This window comes from Cydia amplana, chromosome 9 (genome assembly GCF_948474715.1).
Source record: "Cydia amplana chromosome 9, ilCydAmpl1.1, whole genome shotgun sequence".
Classification (NCBI taxonomy): Eukaryota; Metazoa; Arthropoda; class Insecta; order Lepidoptera; family Tortricidae; genus Cydia; species Cydia amplana.
This window is the reverse complement of record NC_086077.1, coordinates 6,412,850-6,431,295: the sequence shown is the minus strand read 5'-3', so window position 1 is coordinate 6,431,295 and position 18,446 is coordinate 6,412,850. Positions and strand designations below refer to the sequence as shown.

General features: G+C 42.2%; 2 protein-coding genes and 1 long non-coding RNA gene across 3 annotated transcripts; 2 read left to right on the top strand and 1 right to left on the bottom strand.

Annotated features, from left to right (window-relative positions):
• Positions 1 to 3,377: 3,377 nt before the first annotated feature.
• LOC134650676 (uncharacterized) lies at positions 3,378 to 5,425 on the top strand. Its single transcript, XR_010097068.1, has 3 exons — positions 3,378 to 3,415; positions 4,308 to 4,406; positions 5,314 to 5,425. It is a non-coding gene; the product is annotated as an uncharacterized LOC134650676 (long non-coding RNA).
• A 9,490-nt stretch (positions 5,426 to 14,915) lies between these two features.
• Positions 14,916 to 16,112, bottom strand: LOC134650988 (26S proteasome non-ATPase regulatory subunit 4). Its single transcript, XM_063505956.1, has one exon. It carries the CDS (start codon positions 16,096 to 16,098, stop codon positions 14,929 to 14,931), a length of 1,170 nt encoding a protein of 389 aa, XP_063362026.1. The 5' UTR covers positions 16,099 to 16,112; the 3' UTR covers positions 14,916 to 14,928.
• Positions 16,113 to 16,542: 430 nt separating this feature from the next.
• Positions 16,543 to 18,111, top strand: LOC134650675 (putative ATP synthase subunit f, mitochondrial). The gene is made up of 4 exons (XM_063505609.1): positions 16,543 to 16,703; positions 16,779 to 16,877; positions 17,091 to 17,207; positions 17,945 to 18,111. Exons 1-4 carry the CDS (start codon positions 16,625 to 16,627, stop codon positions 17,971 to 17,973), a joined length of 324 nt encoding a protein of 107 aa, XP_063361679.1. The 5' UTR covers positions 16,543 to 16,624; the 3' UTR covers positions 17,974 to 18,111.
• Positions 18,112 to 18,446: the final 335 nt, after the last annotated feature.

Genomic DNA, 18,446 nt, shown 5'->3' with positions numbered 1-18,446 from the left:
AATTCAACAAAGGTGAGTTCAGGGTTCCAGAATTCGTAGCCAGGTCATTCGGATGAAGCAGGTTCGGGGTCCAGTTCATAGCACAGTTGGTCAGGTTAGGCGGGTTCAAATTCCGGTAATCCATAGCCATGGTCACAAAATACGAAATCACTAAACAGCACAGGAGGAGTATAAAGTCGCCAACGAATAAATCGTGACTAAATAATATTTTCCATGTTACTCTAAAATACATCTCTAATAGGGGGGATGGGATGAATCACATCTTGAACTCTTGTGACAAATACCACATGAAAGATAATACCGCCGCCGCCGTTCGGATGCATTCCTTGTTTATTGTCCAAGTGTGTCCGATAAGCTTACACCTGGTCGGTCATTATCTTTGTTTTGGTAAACGCCATTATATTAGTAACAATAGAGAACTTAAAATGTATTACTTTCTAATCTGCCGTAGAAACCACGATGTTTGAAAAAACTTGTAAATATTTGTCACAAACTATTTGTTATACAATACATATTAGTTAGTGGTGACTGTTTCAACCGCCTTGTTCTATATTGAAACGAAAAAAAAATTAACTTTAACATCATTGTTAGTAGGTAATTGCCTAAGATACAATACAACGATCACCAAATATTATGACATAAAAGTACAGTGGGAAAAAATCCTCGTTGCCTTACCCCTCATACAAAACAAAATATTATTATACTACGGCTTGGTTCCTACAAATTGTTGCTTACCATCATCCAAACAGTAATCAGTTGTAAAATGGTACAATATCAAACAGCTTCAACATGAAATAAGCTTTAAAACCAGCCAATAAAGTTTATTTTAGCCTGCTACGGAAACATTAGCAGTTTTTACAAGTAGCGCCAGGCCACGGTGACCCATACCTTGAGCCCTGTCAATAACTTCTGAAATATATATATTTTTTGTATTTTTTCAATATAGATTTTTCTGTTTGCTTGCATCGCATTATGTATCTAGAATTTCAGTATATTTACTATATTGCACTGATAGTAAACCAAACTTGAATATTCGAGACCATGTTTGCATTAAAAAAAACGTGTTTATAATTTTTATCCTAATATGCCTTATAGAAATGATTGTTAGCTTATATGTTACTTACGTTATTACATCAAATTACGTTTCGTTTAAGTTTAAATCAGAATTTATTCAGGACTCACATGTGAGTCACTGGCCCTGCGGAACTGTTTGAGCATGACCCATACGCTGAGTCGCTGGCCCTGAATGGGGTCGGTAGGGATCCCGCCGCTCACTTCACACGTAATAAATAAAATATCTGGGAGACCGAGCTTTGCTCGGAAAACATGTAAAAACTCAAAAATGAGCCTTTTCGCAGAGATAAGACGATTTTTCGCCCCCGAAAACGCCCATATACCAAATTTCATCGGAATCGTTAGAGCCGTTTCCGAAATCCCCGAAATATATAAATAAATGAACAAGCGCTCGTTTAAAGCTCGTTTTCTTACTTAAGGTCTATTTTTTTATTCGGTAGACTAAACTGACATTTCATTCAATGACATTTTATGTTCATACTATGAAATGTCATTTTAGTCTACCGAATAAAAAAATAGACTTTACTCATTAGTTTCGTCTTGCATGAAATATAGTTCAAGTTCACGCTCCACAAGTCCACACATCTTCGTTGCGAAAAACCTACACAAAACAATACCTGTGGGGAGACACTCCTCTAACTTCGGGCATACTCGGCTCCGTTCGTTTCAGCATTGCTCCGAGCAATTATTAGGGTTGACACAACTTGACGTCCCTTTGCGTGCACGACCACAGATAAGATAATTACATAATACTTTAATTTTGACAACCCTAAATAGCCGAAACCGCCGAAGGGAATTGTGCACTAAGTTAGAAAGGGATATGTAGAAATATGAAGTGTCCTTTCTGAACGGTACAACGTTTTATACTGCATAATAAGCGATATTCGTAGGAACCGAGCGAGAGAAAAGGCCAGCCGACCGCCGCCATTCGCATAGCGGAATCTCTTCGACCACACGCTTGCTCACGCGCCAAGAATCTGACAGTAAGTACTTTTTAGTATTTATCGATACGCCACAAAAGATTTCAAAAGTAAGGATAGGCAATTTCATTGAATGCCGAGCGAACACACGCACCAATGAAAATGTGCACAAACGCTACTTATTTGCGCACCAACGAACTGGCCCACTGCGTAGGGTTCGTAAGGCACGACTTTACGAAGCAATATATAAGTCAATGTGCGCCAAAGCCAGAACCCTACACCAAAATTACCAGAACTGCTAGAACCCTACACCGCGTTCGCTGACAGTACTGTGTCAGGTGTGGCTCACTCCGCGACTTCGCCGCGTCGCAACAAGTACCTAAAAGTACATCCGTCCCACACCAATTCTGGTGGCTAGCCATAAAGCCGCACGTACCTAACGGTCATATATATCCTAATCGTAACAGACGCGTTTTGTTAGAGAGTGAATCTTCTATAAGTACCTAGTACTATTATTTATTCTGTGACTGTGTCGACTTCAGTAGCGGATTTGCCCTAAGGCACAGTAGGCGTGGGGTGGCGTCGTCTATATGATGCGTGTTGAGAAAGGGGCGGCTATAGTAGTTACTACAGGGGCTTAGGGCGGCCAAAGCTGTAAATCCGCCACTGGGGTACTTGTAGGCTTAATTTTCAGTTTTTATACAGTTAGGGCAACAATAGGTAATAAAAAGAAACGCGGCGACACACATCACTAGAGACAATGAGTGCTAGCGAGAGACCATTTATCACTATTCGCTGGGTGCACGACATGGTGCTGCCCTCATTTTGGCGGGCTTTCTACGTTAAATCTTATGGATGAGTAAAATTAGTTCAAGCGGCTGCCGCTAGTACTAATGGCGGACATTCCATAAGATTACCTGTGTTTGTGACGATCAGCGCCACTTCCCCCTCCACCGACTTCGCACCTTGCCAATACCTAAGTACTCCTAATTTAATACGCATAAGATTGCACCTCCCATCCATGGTCAAAAATGTTGCACAATGCCAGACCATGACAAAATATTTGGCTAATTGTAAGCTACTCCTATTAAGCTCAAAATACTGGATGCTGAAACGTGTTTTTACTTCAGGAGAACACTTGAAGAATCGTGAGAGCAAAGACAAAAATTCCAAAAGTTCCGGAAAGTTGTGTACAAAACGCTTGACTTCTAATGCTCAGAAGAAGAATGGCGATCCTAATTCTAATCGTAAGTCCATATATTTAGTACCTACTTAAAAATCAAAACGTAAACTGTAGTAAGTACTTATACAGTGCCAAAAGAATTATTATTAATTATGGATCTCAAATCTGAATCTAGGAAATGTGGCACCGACCAAGGAACTACGAGCCCCTTTGCGCTACAAAGAGAACCTTACCGCCAGTAAGTTTGATTATTTAATAAATCGTAGTGGAAAATACTTATTTTGCACAGGGCAAAAGTAACAGTATAAAATATCCACACCAGCGTATCAGGGGCCCGTTTCTAAAAAGCTTGTAACTTGTAATGCAAGCGGATGTTACTTTTTGACAGCATTTGTTAGAAAGGGACTTCCACTTGTATTACAAGTTACAGGCTTTTGAGAAACGGGCCCCAGGTCCTCTCTATCCCGACCCTTTTTTTAATCGCTCAAGCCAGTGAGTTGTTTATTTTTTATTACACAAGCGCTGTAACAAACGATTTGACTGTGAAGGCCCCTGTACACAATGGGCCATCGCCGGCCAGTCCAAGGGACGCAGCCATGCGATAGAATGAGATAGCAATATCACTTGCTCCCTCTAACAGAATGGCCCACGCTGGCCCATTGTGTACTGGGGCCTTTAGGGCCGGTACGCCAACTGCAATATCAACGTGCAGTTCCCTTACAACTTTCAGTCGGGTTGCAGTCCATCTGTATCGGCCCTTACGGGTCCGCTAAAACACGTCATGTTTTTCTTCTTTAGATTAAGATTTTTTCTGCTCTCAGTGCATTTCCCCCTCTAAACTTTTCTTGTTGAGCAGACGCTCTATCTCCAAATGCTACGTTCGTAAATGTATGAGCGTAGTCTGGCTCACCCACAGAAAAACAAATGGCTTAACCCTATCAATCAGACCAAAGTGCGTAGCCAACATGCCAATTGTTTACGCTCCGTAGCGAACGACACGCAACTGTCGTGTGGTGTGTGTGGTGGGGGCTATAGAGATGACTACCTACGCTACGAAGCGTTAACGATTGGCATATTGGCAAAGCACATACATTATAAGAAGAAGTTTGAATCGCATTCTTTTGACACAGGGCTGCGTCGTATTTCGTCAGTAAACAACAGCACTACCAGCTTAATGAGCTCCCGAAGATCCTCTCCTCCCGCTAGCAGGAGGACCGCCTTGCCTTCGCGTCAGTGTTATTGTCTATACTTCTATAGCCCCTGCGCGAATTGCGGCGCGAAGCCGCGAACGCGAGTGTGGAGCCGATTTCGCAGATCTACGATCTTGACTCCACACTCGCGTTCGCGGCTTCGCGCCGCGATTCGCGCATGAGTGTGGAGGGGGCTTAATTATTACCTACACTACAGCTAAAGAATACCCCAAATAAAGTAGGCGCTTGGTACTTAATCCGGCACCTCCAAATTTTCCCCTATGCGGAATGGGGTTGGCCGGTCGAAGTATTTAGCAGATAGCGCCATTAGCTTGCCCTGTCAATCCGTGGAATTGTGTCAAATTTTTGTTTTTTAAATGCCCTTGAAGCCAAATCTCATAGAAAAAGGGGCAAGCTATGATGGCGCCATCTATGCAAACCTTTGACAGTTGCCAACCCCATTGTAGGAATTGGCGAATGAATGGATAATGGATGTATGGGAAAAGAAAGCTTTATAAGAAAATAAATTCTGCATAAGTAGAGTCTGTGCGGAAAGAGAAGAGTTGTAGAATGTATTGGATCCCATACATTTCACGACTTTTCTCGTTCCGCACAGACTCTATCAAGTCTAAGCGTTCTGTAATTCGGCGTTCGGCTGTGTAAACTAGAGCGGCTCATCGAAGTCACGAATTGCTGGATTGGAATACCGAGTGCCTCTTCTATACTTATAGCTACTTAGCTCGATTTAACACAGTCTAATTTAGATAGGTATACATAATCTAAGGTTGTCTACGAGTTCCACGACCTACGTATGTTTTACACAATATCTATGAGCGGGTGGCGTCAGGGACCGAATGTTCGTTTCCGCTTTGTTTATTTGATAAATGCTACTTGGGAGTTGGGCTGAAATTACTAGAAGCTGAAAGGTGTTTTTTTTTTACTTCAGGAGAACCCTCAAGAACTCGTGAGAGCAAAAACGACTTCGTTAACATCGTCGGAAGCTTATGTACAAAACACTTGCCGTCCAATACTCACAATAAGAACGTTAATTCTAGCGGTAAGTCCTTTGTGGTGCCTAAGAGTCCCCAGCAATCTCGGCCGAATTTCATCTTCCCACACAAACAGAGTTGTTACGATCTCATTTTAAAACTAGTGTTAGACTGTAAACTTTACACATACAATGACATTATAGGTACCTATATCTACACTGATTAAAGCTTTCACGATTTTTACACATTGAAAAATTCCCCAGCCGCCTCTAAGGGTAGATGTGTAACGCCAAGGGGCCTGTCTGCGGAGGCAGCAGTGCATTTCAGCTCTATGGAGAACCACAGAAGTGAGTCGAGAATACGGAACACTTACCTACTTAGCTAATTAAGCTTAAAGAAATGTTGGTAAAATGTATATGGGGCATTATCTATGAAAAGGGACCTTGTTGTCGATGGCGCTTATACCGCACAGCGTCGCGCGCTCGCGCGGCATTGTATTTATATCGGAGCATCGTTAATAATGGCGTAAGCACCATCGACAATAAGGTCCCTTTTCATAGATATGGCTATAGTTTATTAGATAGTTTTATGATGAATTTTGGTCCTACGTATAGTATCGGTTACTTACTTAAAACGATCCCTGTCCGGGTGCCCCCAATGTGGGATCATGAAGCTTTTTGTCACGAGTCCGTGCTTCTTCAAAGTGGAAGCACACTTGGACGTGTGACTTTGTCATATCATTTTGTATGGGGGCAGTGAACGTGTTAAGCCTTGTCCGTGATAGAAATATAGTTAGTTTTGGTTAATTTGGTTGTAACTTGTAACCTGGCGATATTATATAGGGTAAAATGTTTATTGATTAATTACAGCATTCGGAACCCAATTGCAGAATAATCGGACTAGCGAGCTGAACGAACGTGTACAGGACCATATGTTGGATGTGTCACACTCCAACCGGCCCTCTGGCATATTTCTCATGGGCAAGCCAAGTAATATCATAATCGAGTCACGATCATATACTATTCTCTTTACGTCTCGTTACTTTTTTTGTACATTGTAGCGAGAAAAGTCCCAGAAAAGTCTCCAAATTGACCTAATATGAATAGTATTTACTGAAGACGTTTACCGGATTGAACTTACTGAAAAGAAAAATTCCTACTCATGACAAAGGCAGTATGTATTGCAAATAAAGATTTATGATTTATGGATTAGAGTCATTAGAGCGTTAGCCTGTCCAAATGGACGAAAAAAAACAGCTGTCTCCAAACTACGGCCCACACGCCTGCTAAATGGCCCGAAAAAATTCCCAAATTCCATACGATCTGGCCCGCGAAAAGAAAATAAGTTGAGGCTATGGCCGGTTCAAAAAGTGAAGCCCTCTGCCCTAGAGTAAGGCTATTGATTCCTCTCATCTCCTGTCTCCGCCTCAGTGGAAAGGCAACTTAAACAAGCGGGTAAGCTAAGCGAGCGTGTGACCCTGGATCTAGACCTGGGGGCCTACCGCGAAAACTGAAATTAGCAAACTGCGGGTATGTTTCTCTTTGAAGGAGTAATTAGAGCGGCAGGGAAAGATGGCCGCAATTTGCGAACTTCAATTTTCGTGGTTATAGCCCACAGTTGCTATCGGATGTGTCCAACTCTAATCGGCCCTCTGTCACACTTCTCACGCGAAGTCAACTCTGTCATTTTAAAATCATGTATCCAGAAGGGCCTACCGCGAACCACGTTCGACGTCTTGCCTTTCTGTCGCACTTGTAAAGTCGTACCGTACGTAAGTGTGTAAGGGAGGTAACACGTCGTGGTTCGCGGTAGGCCCTGAGACGGCCCCAACTGCGAAAAATCGAACATCGTTTTCTATAATAACTCTCTCCCGTTCTTGCATATTCGAGCGATTCGATGATGAGAAGAGTTCAATTGCGATTACCTAAGTACAGTCACTCTCCGTGATTGTTACGCCATTTAGGGTTCTAGCTAAATTGGACATTCCATAGCGTAATTATGGAACAACCAATTTAACAAGGACCCTAAATGGCGTAACAATCCCGTGTGGTGAGTGTACATTGTTCATAATTACAGCAATCGTAGCACAAGAACAGAGTAAAGGAGCGGCCGAGTTAAGCCAGCGTGCACAAGACCTACTGTCAGATGTCTCTAAGCGGCCCTCGGGCACAAGTTTCGTGCGAGTCACGCGGAAGTCAAGTAAATTTCTCATATAAGCTAAAAACTTTAGTAAGTTTAGTAGCTCTTTATTACTGTAAAACTACCCAAATATGTTCCACGTGCCCACGAGGAATCAGAGAAATTTTAACAGTAATCTCTAAAGCAGGGGTCTCCAAACCCTGGCCCGCGACGCGTTCCAATCCGGCCCGCCGACACCCAAACTGTCCGGCCCGCGGGAGCCAGGCTCCAGGGGTTCAGCCCTAACAGCAACAACCGCACCTAACGCACCGCCCCCCACGTTGGCCCGCGCGAAGTTTCTGAGGCGCAATATGGCCCTCAGGTAAAAAAGTTTGGAGACCCCTGGCCCAAAGTCTAGTGAGTAATAAAATATAAGTCCATTCACCATGACAGCCAAATAAAAGTAAGTAACTCTTTATCAATATAAATATTGTCCGTTTAAGAATTAGGTATTCGCTATTCGCCAGAATAGTACGCAATATATGGCCGAATAGTACCAGCCGAATATTCGTGAGCGTGACATCTCTAATGGCTCCTCTACACCAGCGGTCGGCAACCTTTTAGCAGCCAAGGGCCACATTGTAATTAACGAAGTTGACGCGGGCCGCACTTTGTTAATTTTTATGACTTTGTCAGACATTGTCATTTGTCAATATTACATACAAAATAGCCAGGGAGGCTCGCGGGCCGCAAGTGACAGCTTCACGGGCCGCATGCGGCCCACGGGCCGCGGGTTGCCGACCGCTGCTCTACACGATGGGCCAACGCCGGCCACTCTTAGAGGGAGCAAGTGATATTGCTATCTCATTCTACCGCATGGCTGCGTCCCTTGGAGTGGCCGACGTTGGCCCATCGTGTAGAGGAGCCATAATAAGTAGCTACTAAATAAATCTACAACGCAGGTTTCGTCAAAATGCACCAAGACCATTCGTAAAAAATAGCAAACCTCTTTCAATATATAAACCGGCCAAGTGCGAGTCGGACTCGCGTTCCAAGGGTTCCGTACGTTAAGTCCGACTCACGCTTGACTGCACATTTCTACTAGGTTTTCCTGTCATCTATAGATAAAGAACTATTTTGTGTATTTTTTTTTAAATTGTAGACCCAGTAGTTTCGGAGATAAGGGGGGGAATGGGCATTTTTTGCCTAAGTATTTTCTTGAATAACTGCTAAACTATTTATCCTAAAATTAAAATATATTTGAGATTCTTACAATGAGCTCTTTCATTTGATATGTAACACGATATAGTTTGAAAAACTTTATTTTTTAATTTTCTCAGTTTCGGTTCATAAATATCGATAAGATAAGACATGACAGAGCTAGCTCCAAAATGATCAGTGATCGGGATTTTTGATGGCACACCGCGGTATAATCAAGTTAAAATAGTAACCCATACTATAAATTAATAATATTATAAATGCGAAAGTGTGTCTGTCTGTTACGTCTTCACGCTTAAACCACTGAACTGATTTAGTTGAAATTTGGTATACACATACTTTGAGTTCCGGGAAAGGACATAGGATACTTTTTATCCCAGAACTCACCCCTCAAGGGGGTGAAAATAGTGGTGGAAATTTGTATGGGAAATCAATAACCGCTGAACCGATTTAGATGAAACTTGGTATGCTGGTATGATAGTTTGATCTGTTGGAAAGGATATAGAATAGTTTTTATTCCCGAAATCATCCCGCAGACGAAGTCGCGGGCAGGCAAAAGCCTATACTAGTACCTATATGCATGGATACGCCTTTAAGCCCGCGAAACCTTTTTAAACTGGTGGAAAAACCGCTTTTTTAGTATAACATACCTATTTACAAAATATACGACATTAAATAAGCAGTTACTGAGGTCATTCACCCCGAGTGGCAACCAAAACCCTGAACACTGAGAATGATATATACATCGAATTTGTATTTTTCAGCAGTCAAGTTTAAAGGGGAAGGTTACGGTCGGCCATTATTAGTCAAAAGGGCAACCAAGAATCTGATCATCAACCCGTACCCCACACCCTTAATATATACCCATAACAGTAAGTGTTATTGTTTACCCCAAGTGGCCCATGTTATATTCGGCAACTATTCGTTCGAATACCGAATGCCTATTACACCTACTTAAATGAAGAAAATTTACACAATTAAAGTATAAGTAGATAGTGTAGATACATACCACGAACTACATATTAATATTTAGAGTCTGCGCGGAAAGAGAAGAGGCGTGGAATGTATGGGGCCCCATACATTTCACGGCTCTTATCTTTCCGCACAGACTCTATAAGTAAATATATATAATGTATTTCTGAGAATGAAGAACTTTTCGAGCGTTTGTTGCTTGCAAATGTTCTTTTTTTATCGTAAGCTAAATTTTTTGACTCTATCTTCAGATAGCCGTAATAGGCTATGTTAGAAACTAGTAGGTAAGTACCTATATAGCATTTGCTTGCCCCTATATTTATGGAGCTTCGTTGTGCGCGCTATCGAAGAAGGACGGAGGGGTAAGACCAATCGCAATTGGCAGCACATTTCGCCGGTTGGTGGCTAAACTTGGGTGTCGAGCGGTGCGAGAGGAGATGGCAGCGTATTTGCGACCTTGCCAGTTAGGATTTGGCACTAGATTGGGTTGCGAGGCTGCCATACACGCGACTCGAGCATTTACGGAGGATTCGAGAGACAAGGAATGTGTTATAGTTAAGCTCGATATCAAAAACGCTTTCAACTCGGTTGAGCGTGATGTTTTGTTGTCGGAGGTCAGGGAGAAGGTGCCTTCTCTCTATCCGTTCCTATTTCAAGTTTATTCCTCCCCATCAAATCTTTTTTACAATGGCTCCCTTGTCCTTTCCCAGGTAGGCGCGCAGCAGGGTGATCCTCTAGGTCCTTTGGTCTTCAGCCTTGCTATACAGAAGGCAATTTCTGAGCTTACGTCGCCGTTGAACATTTGGTATCTGGATGATGGTACCCTCGGGGGTAAGCCAGAGGATGTGCAGCAGGATCTGCTTACTCTTCTACCACGTTTTCAGGTGCTAGGTCTGGAGGTTAACCCTGAAAAATGCGAGTTTTTCCCCTGCAGTGCCGAGTCCCGTGATTCTTTCTTTACTTTTAGTAATCTGCTTCCCGGACTCAAGGAGGTGTCAGCTCAGTCTTTCGCTCTCTTGGGTTCTCCAATTCATTCGGAGGCGATTCCTGAGGCTTTTGAAGAGAGAAGGCAGCTTCTCTTGATGGCTGCGGAAAGATTGAGGGATCTTCCGGCGCATGTGGCTCTGGTTCTTTTGCGGGTATGTTTTGCCGTCCCTAAAATAATTTACTTTCTGCGCACCGTTCCAGCTTGGTTGCACCCTGTTCGTATAGACTCCTTCGACTGTGTGTTGAAGGAGTCAGTGGAGCGTTTGCTGAATGTCTCCCTCAATCCAGATCAGTGGGCTCTGGCGTCTTTGCCCATACGGAACGGTGGTTTGGGTATACGGCGTGCACGGGACGTCAGTCTGCCGGCCTTCTTGGCATCGTCAGAGGGAGTTGTGGGCCTGGTCACTGAAATTTTATCTGTGAATGGTGGCAGGCCAACAATTCCTTTTGCGTCTGATGCTGTGGCGGCCTGGAGGGCTCTCAACCCGAATGCGCCGATGCCAGATAAACCAGACCGTCAAAGGATGTGGGATGACATAGGTGTGGAGCGGATTTTTGATGGCCTGCTGGAACGCGCTGTTGGTGCAGACAAGGCTAGGCTGATTGCGGTGTCTAGGCCTGAGGCTGGGGCATGGTTACGTGCACTTCCCTCTCCACACGTGGGTACCCTTCTCGACAACAACTCCATGCGGGTGGCTGTCGCTCTTCGCCTGGGCTGCGATGTTTGCGAACCTCACATATGCATCTGCGGCACTTTGGTTGAGAGTAATGGTCATCATGCGTTGAGTTGTTGTCGGTGTGTGGGGAGGTTTCCGCGCCACCATGCCCTGAATGATATTGTGCGGAGGGCACTTTTATCAGCAAATGTGCCTTGCATGTTGGAACCTCCAGGCCTTAGTCGGTCCGACGGCAAAAGACCTGACGGGTTGACGCTTATTCCGTGGGAGAAGGGTAAGTGTCTAATTTGGGATGCCACGTGTGTTAGCACTTTTGCCGCCTCGCACATTGGCCGAACGTCCCGGACGGCAGGAGCGGCGGCTGAATTTGCGGCACTTCGGAAGCGCGATAAGTACTCGGCGCTGCTGACAAAGTATATTTTTGTCCCGTTGGCAGTGGAGACGTCCGGGTGTTGGTGTGCTGAGGCCAAAATTTTCTTGGGTGAATTAGGGCAGCGTTTAAGGGAGAGAGGTCATGACCCTCGTTCCGGGTCTTTCCTGATGCAGAGGCTGTCCATCGCGGTTCAGCGTGGCAATGCGGCGAGCGTGATGGGCACCTTTGCGTCTGGAAGGGCGCGGGACGAGTTTTTTGACTGAGTTATGGCTTTATTGAGTTTAGTTTTAATTTAGTTTATAGTTTAATGTATTTTTGATGTAAATTTGTTAATTTTCTTAGAAATAGAATAGAATATAGAAATACAAAAAATATAGCATCTTATACATATTTACATACAAATCTGCGTCACATAGAAATGTTTTATTTATTTAGAAATTATATCAGGCAACAAGGCCCATATTACAAAAAATATATCGTGACAGAGTCTGATTCGTTCGAGGATTTTGACTCAATTGCGAGTCAGTAGGTACGGTAGGTAGGTATATATTATTTAAAGTATACTTTCCACTAGTCTGGTCTACCAAATCGTGTATGGTAATACCGTTTACCATACCTACACGATCATTTGTGGATCATTCTACTCTCATTCCCCTGGCTATACCTAATCGCAAATTCCCAAGAGATCCCGCTTAGCTGTTTTGGTTGTAGATGGAACTTGGCAGTTGGCACGAGTAACTCGTCACACAGTCATTTTTCTGGGAATTCGCGAATAGGTACTACTTAGTCGGGGAATGAGATTTTTGTAGAATGACCCTTGTTATTTTGAAGCTTTGAAGAGCCAGCACTCGCCTGTGCCGATGTCATCGGGAGCTATTGCAATTAAGAATGCCGCAGTAAGATTCAGTAAGTGATTACTTTAGTCTGATTTTTCCCGAACTGGGAGCCTAGCGAAGATGACAATCGCATAATCGACAAACGCCAAAATAAAAGAACATAATGTAGATGTAGAATATCGGGATGACTTTTTCTATGTCGTCACACTCTTGTCAGAGTGGTCGTGGTCGTCATATCAGTGGCAAGTTTCACAATCCGTCGCCATTCTTCCCGTAGGTAGGTTATAGGTAGGTAGTACTGTAGCTCTTCTTGTAGGTACATTCATGCACTCCATGGGATTGCATGTTTTTATCATTTTCATTTATCATGCTCTTAAAGAGGGTCATTGTTGTTCTAAAAAGTGTGCAGAGAGTGATCTACGATTCTGCACTTGAGCATTTTACTTTCCAAGTACGATTTTTTTCATTTTTTTACGAAAAGCAATTGAAATTTGGTTTTAAACATTTTAAATGGATTTATTAAACAGTTTCCATTCTGATTTTTTACTCCCCGTTCCATGAATAACGATACTTTCACCTAAAATGTTAGGTATACTTGTATAAATTTTCAAGTTTCGTAACTAAGTAGGTACTACTAATATAAACTGTTTTATTTAGGCTCACTGATCAACACTTCGAGGGAGCCCTCGAGTGTGAAAATTCCTCAGAACCTCGCGGTACAGCGGCCCTCCAGCATTGGTGACTGTTTTACCTGTCAAGTATAGCCTTATGCCCGTGGCGTAGTATTTTAACTGGCTAAATAAATACCTGTATCTCCCCTCTCTTTTTTTGCAGACACCAGTGTACTTGAAAGTACCCAGAAAACTGAAAGAAGAAACAAAACAAGAGAAGCGATCATCCAAGCCCGGACCCGTTTCATACGTCGAACTCAACAGTTTGAAGACAGTAAGACATGTCTTTAAAACCTAGGACAGGTTTTAAGAGTTCCACAGAACTTGCAAGAATTGCAAGCCTTGCAACCAATCGCATGAGATTTTTTATAATTGTCGACTAATTTACTACTTACTCTTTTTAATATTTAAGATCTTAGCGGAAAACATATCGTTCTTAGGCTTCGTCAAGTGTCGCCATCTACATCAATGTTGAGGAACGAAAATATTTTCTTTAATTCTTTAAGGCTAGTTTAGACGGGATGATCAAATCGAATGATCGCGAAAGAAATTGGCGTCAATCTCCAATTTAATCATCAATTTTAGATTTATGGTGATAATATGAGAGCACTAAATTAAAAAAAATGACTCCATACACGAATACTAGCGTCAAAAAAATTGGTGTTCTTGCGTCCGCGCCTCCATTTTATCCGTAATCGAAATCGGCGTTTGCGTTCACACCACCTGATTTGATCAAACGATTTAATCAGATTGGCGAAAACTTGTTCCCGTCTGGACTGGCCTTTATATATAGGCAATTTAAAGATACTTGCAACCAACTATGCAATTCTTAGGTTCTTTGCCAACTGATGATATCTTCTATTTCAGATATTATTCCCAAAAAACCAGAGCCATTGCGTGAGGATCTGAGACAAGTGATGATACGTCAATCAAAACTGAAGTTCCAGAGCAAACAGTACCAGTGCCAGTCAAGTAGGTAATCAATCATCATGTACATTGCGATGATGTGCTTCGACCCAGGCAAACGCACGTTCGGACACAATGCCCGACATACTTTTACACAGCCAGCTTTGCGCGACTATTTTTTGTGGACCTGCCTACTCGTATTTATGAACCGCTAGCACACTACATATGCAATGTGTCACATGGGTTACACAGTATGATGTGCAGCCCATGTGACACAAAGTGCACACAAGGAGTTAGTAATCCTTTAACACTAACAGTTAATTTGCCATACTTACCTAAATTATGTCTATCCATATAGATTAGTAATAATATTGTCTTGTTCCATTTTGTATTTTAACTCAATAAAATGCCAACCAATTCTAACTCAACTAACTTTACTATCCTCTGTATCGGGTCTTTTGGCCCAGTGGGAAAGCATACTATGATAAGGAAGAAAAAAAGTTGCATGGACCAGTGTGAAATGGTTTATTGTGTGGGAAATTGTACCAAACACAAACTATGCGGATTTTACTGTATTGGCTTAGTTTTTGCAGTGGTGTTTTGTTTTAGTAAAACACTTTTACATCTAAATAAACTTTTTGTTTCAGAATTTGACAAAATAGAGGGTCTAAATTGGATCTCTTGGCCACAATAAACAATATTTTTTTAAAGAACTTCTGTATTCCATAAATTTATGTTGTAGTTACACAGTGGTGTCTAAGGTTAAAGTTTACAAGCATAATGTATCATTAAAACATTGTAAAAAAAAAATATTTTATTTAGAACCTGAACCTGAGCCCTTTGAATCTTTATCCTTGTCATCTTTCTCGTCCTTGTCTTTCTTGATAGTAGACATGGCATTCCGGATAGCCTCGCTCTGTGGATCCACGCCGGGTAGGTTCTCAAGAACACTTTGCAGGAAGGCAGGGTCATTCATGACTTCAGCATATTCCTCAGAGACATCCATGCTCTCTTCAGCTGCAGGGGCATCTTGTTGCATGCTCATCTGCATGGCCAAGGCTATTTGCTCCTCTTCTGACAGCTCCATAGCCTCGCGGCCCAAAGACATGGCCAGAGCCCGCTCCATGCCACTGTCTTGTGTTTCCCCAGCCTTAGGAGCCTCACCCTCAGTGTTAGCCTGCTGGCGCCGGGACTCCTCCTCTTGACGCTGTCTCTGTTCCTCCATAGACACACGCAAAGCTAAAGCCAATTCTGGATCTTCATTAGGATCAACTCCAAATTCGAATGGAGACAATCCAGAACCTGATGGGCCAGCACCATCTCCACCGATCAGCGGGCTCGAGATTAGGGCTTCAGAGAGAACCACACAATTACCAGCAGGAATGGAAACAAGGTGGCTGCCTCCTGTAGTGTTGTCTTTGCCATTAAGGGTGTTGACAAAAGTTGTTAGCAATGGATTATTCTCAGCATCTTCTCCAAATGACACAACGTCACAGTTTACTTTCTCCTTCTTCAGCCTCTTTGCTAGTTTGACGAGTTCCTTCTCGTCGGAGTGGACGGGCGAGCCAACGAACACGACGATGCGCATTTTGTGGTTCTTGCCTTGACGGTGCTTGAGTGCCAAGTGGGCAATTCTGATTCCGGTCAGCAGGTTGATATCGCCATTCGGTTGCACACGGTGAAGCTTAGACAGGATGCGGCCAACATCGCTGGTCAGCGTGGCCAGCACTTCGACGTTAGCGAGTGTCAATAATCCTACATTATTCTCAGGATTCGATCTTGTTTTGGAATGACATACCAAATTTACGGCATCTTGTTGAGCCTGGAGGCGTGTTGGTAGGAAGTCTCCATTTCTCATGTAGTCACTGTTATCAACACATATCATTGTACTTTCGAGGACCATCTTCCCAGCTTTTTTTTCGTTTATATTTACGAGAGATAGAAAAAGTCGGACACTCCACAATGAAATTTGCTGTATAATCATAGAGAACGATACATTTTTTTAATAATGTAATGACATTTGAGTGACATTTAAGATATGCTTTAAAACGTGAAAGGCATTCTAAACGTTTTTATAGTGTGTCAAAGGACTGTCCCATTTCAAACATATAGCTGGTCAACCAAATCTTGTCAGTAAAAAAAAGGCGCGAAATTCAAATTTTCTATGGGACGATATCCCTTCGCGCCTACATTTTTCAAATTTGCCGCCTTTTTCTACTGTCAAGATCTGGTTGACCAAGTATAAACAGAAAGAATCATACTAGCTTTGTCTTTCACTAGTACTAGCACCCGAAAGAAAAAGATAAGTATAGTTTTTTGTGTTCTTATTTACTGCCAATTTGGTATGACCAGCTATACATGAGTAGTCCTTGAGATCCATGAGTAAACCTTAACACAGCATAGACAATCGGAAAAATCAATTAAAAAAAAAATAGTTGTCTATAGTCTACGATTGTCATTTTCGTCGACCAAATTTCTTTCTGAATAATTTGGTCGATTACAAAATAATAATGGGTTTCGGCGACTATCCTAAAGAATATAACCCGGCTGTGCACGGGCCTTACGACCCTGCCCGTTTCTACGGAAAGCGTAAGTGTATTTTTACAAAATTTTCGTCCGTCAATTTACAACGCTTGATTACATAATTATTTTTCCACTTTTCAGCTGATACTCCATTCGGCCAGTTGAAACTGAGCGAAATCGGAGCATGGCTGGGTCGCAGGAACAAGACTCCCTCGGCCTTCATGGGCGCTTGCAGCCGAGGTAGCGTATGATATATAATTGTAGTTTTGTATAGGTTATAGCGCAATGTCATTCAATCCAATCGAACTGCAACCCCTAAACTACCTTCAGCCGTGCTAGCACATGATTGGCACGACTACCCGTCTCTCTTTAATTTAATACAGTTAGATAAAGACAGGCCTACAGAGTTGATAAAGGAAAATGTATATGTTAACATGATTTATGTTGGTTTAGCCTGGTGGAGCTGGCAGCACAAGTACATGCAGCCTAAGAGGATGACCGCCGCGCCGTTCTTCCAGCTGGTGGTGGCCAACATGATCTTCTTCTACACTATCAACTACGGAAAGATGAGTAAGTTCTTTCATCAACATGTAGTAGAAATGGTAATGAAGGGATTACTGCAATTTCTGTTACTGTGTAATCCAAAATAAGACCTTCGACTAATTACTTATTTAACACATTCACTACCAGACAAAAAACGGCGCACTACCCCAGAAACCAGTCGTCTATAGCTGCGTATAAAACAACCCGCCCAGCGGGTTGTCCGGCATCTGAGCAAAGTTTATGAGCGCCCACCAGGTGGGTTCCTGGTAGTGAATGTGTTAAAAGATCTTAGTGTTTAGATATTGTCTGATGTTAGAGCAATAAATTATTTTGTACTTAGAGTTCACCAGAAATATTGTGTGACCTAAAAGATAAAAAAATTTCAACACTAGCTATTAGTTTTGGTATTACTCCAGCCTAAAGCTTTTTAAGCACTAAGGTTGATATTGGGCTGTAGGTGAGCTCGTCAACACAATTTATTGTACAGTACAATATTCATATTATCATATCACATAATTTTGGACACCTTTCATCATACTGTATCATCATCATCATCATCATCATCATACATTGGGAAATTGTACTGTATCACTTTCATGATATTTTCTAGTAGACCAACATAACTGCGATCTAAATTTAAAGACAACATGTCAAATATATCTATCATGTTGAAACACTCAAAAGGATAAAATATCACTGAACAAGTCTCTTATTTTCAGTTTGATTAAAGTATTTTTTTCTAATCTAATATTTATCCATTTCAGAGCACCACAGGAACTACAAATACCACTAAAGATTGTCATCGGAACAAGCCATCAGCAGATAGTAATACTGTATTTATGTTTATGTATGGGAACATCTGCTAAAACCATGATTGTATTGTAAGGGAAAGTGAATTCTACAGTTACTGCAATAAAGTTATTAGTATGAACATGAATTTTATTATCACCTTATTTCCGAAACGGTGTTTGTTGGGACCCAGATATTGTTTTAAAGTACATAAGAACTAGCAAAACTGGAAGAGTGCTTTAAATGTTACAATATTCACTGTACAAACTATAGCTACCTAACCAAATTCCTTATTAATATTTTTAAAACCGCAAAGAAAAGTAAAGTAATATGCTGCCTTCTTTTGATTGCTCAGACATGGCTATGTGCTTGATAGTGTACACCTGTGTACACAGGTCCGGACTGCTATATAACGCATAATAATGTAGTTATTGTACCCAAAGAGCATATAATCACTACGTATTGTACCTACAGACA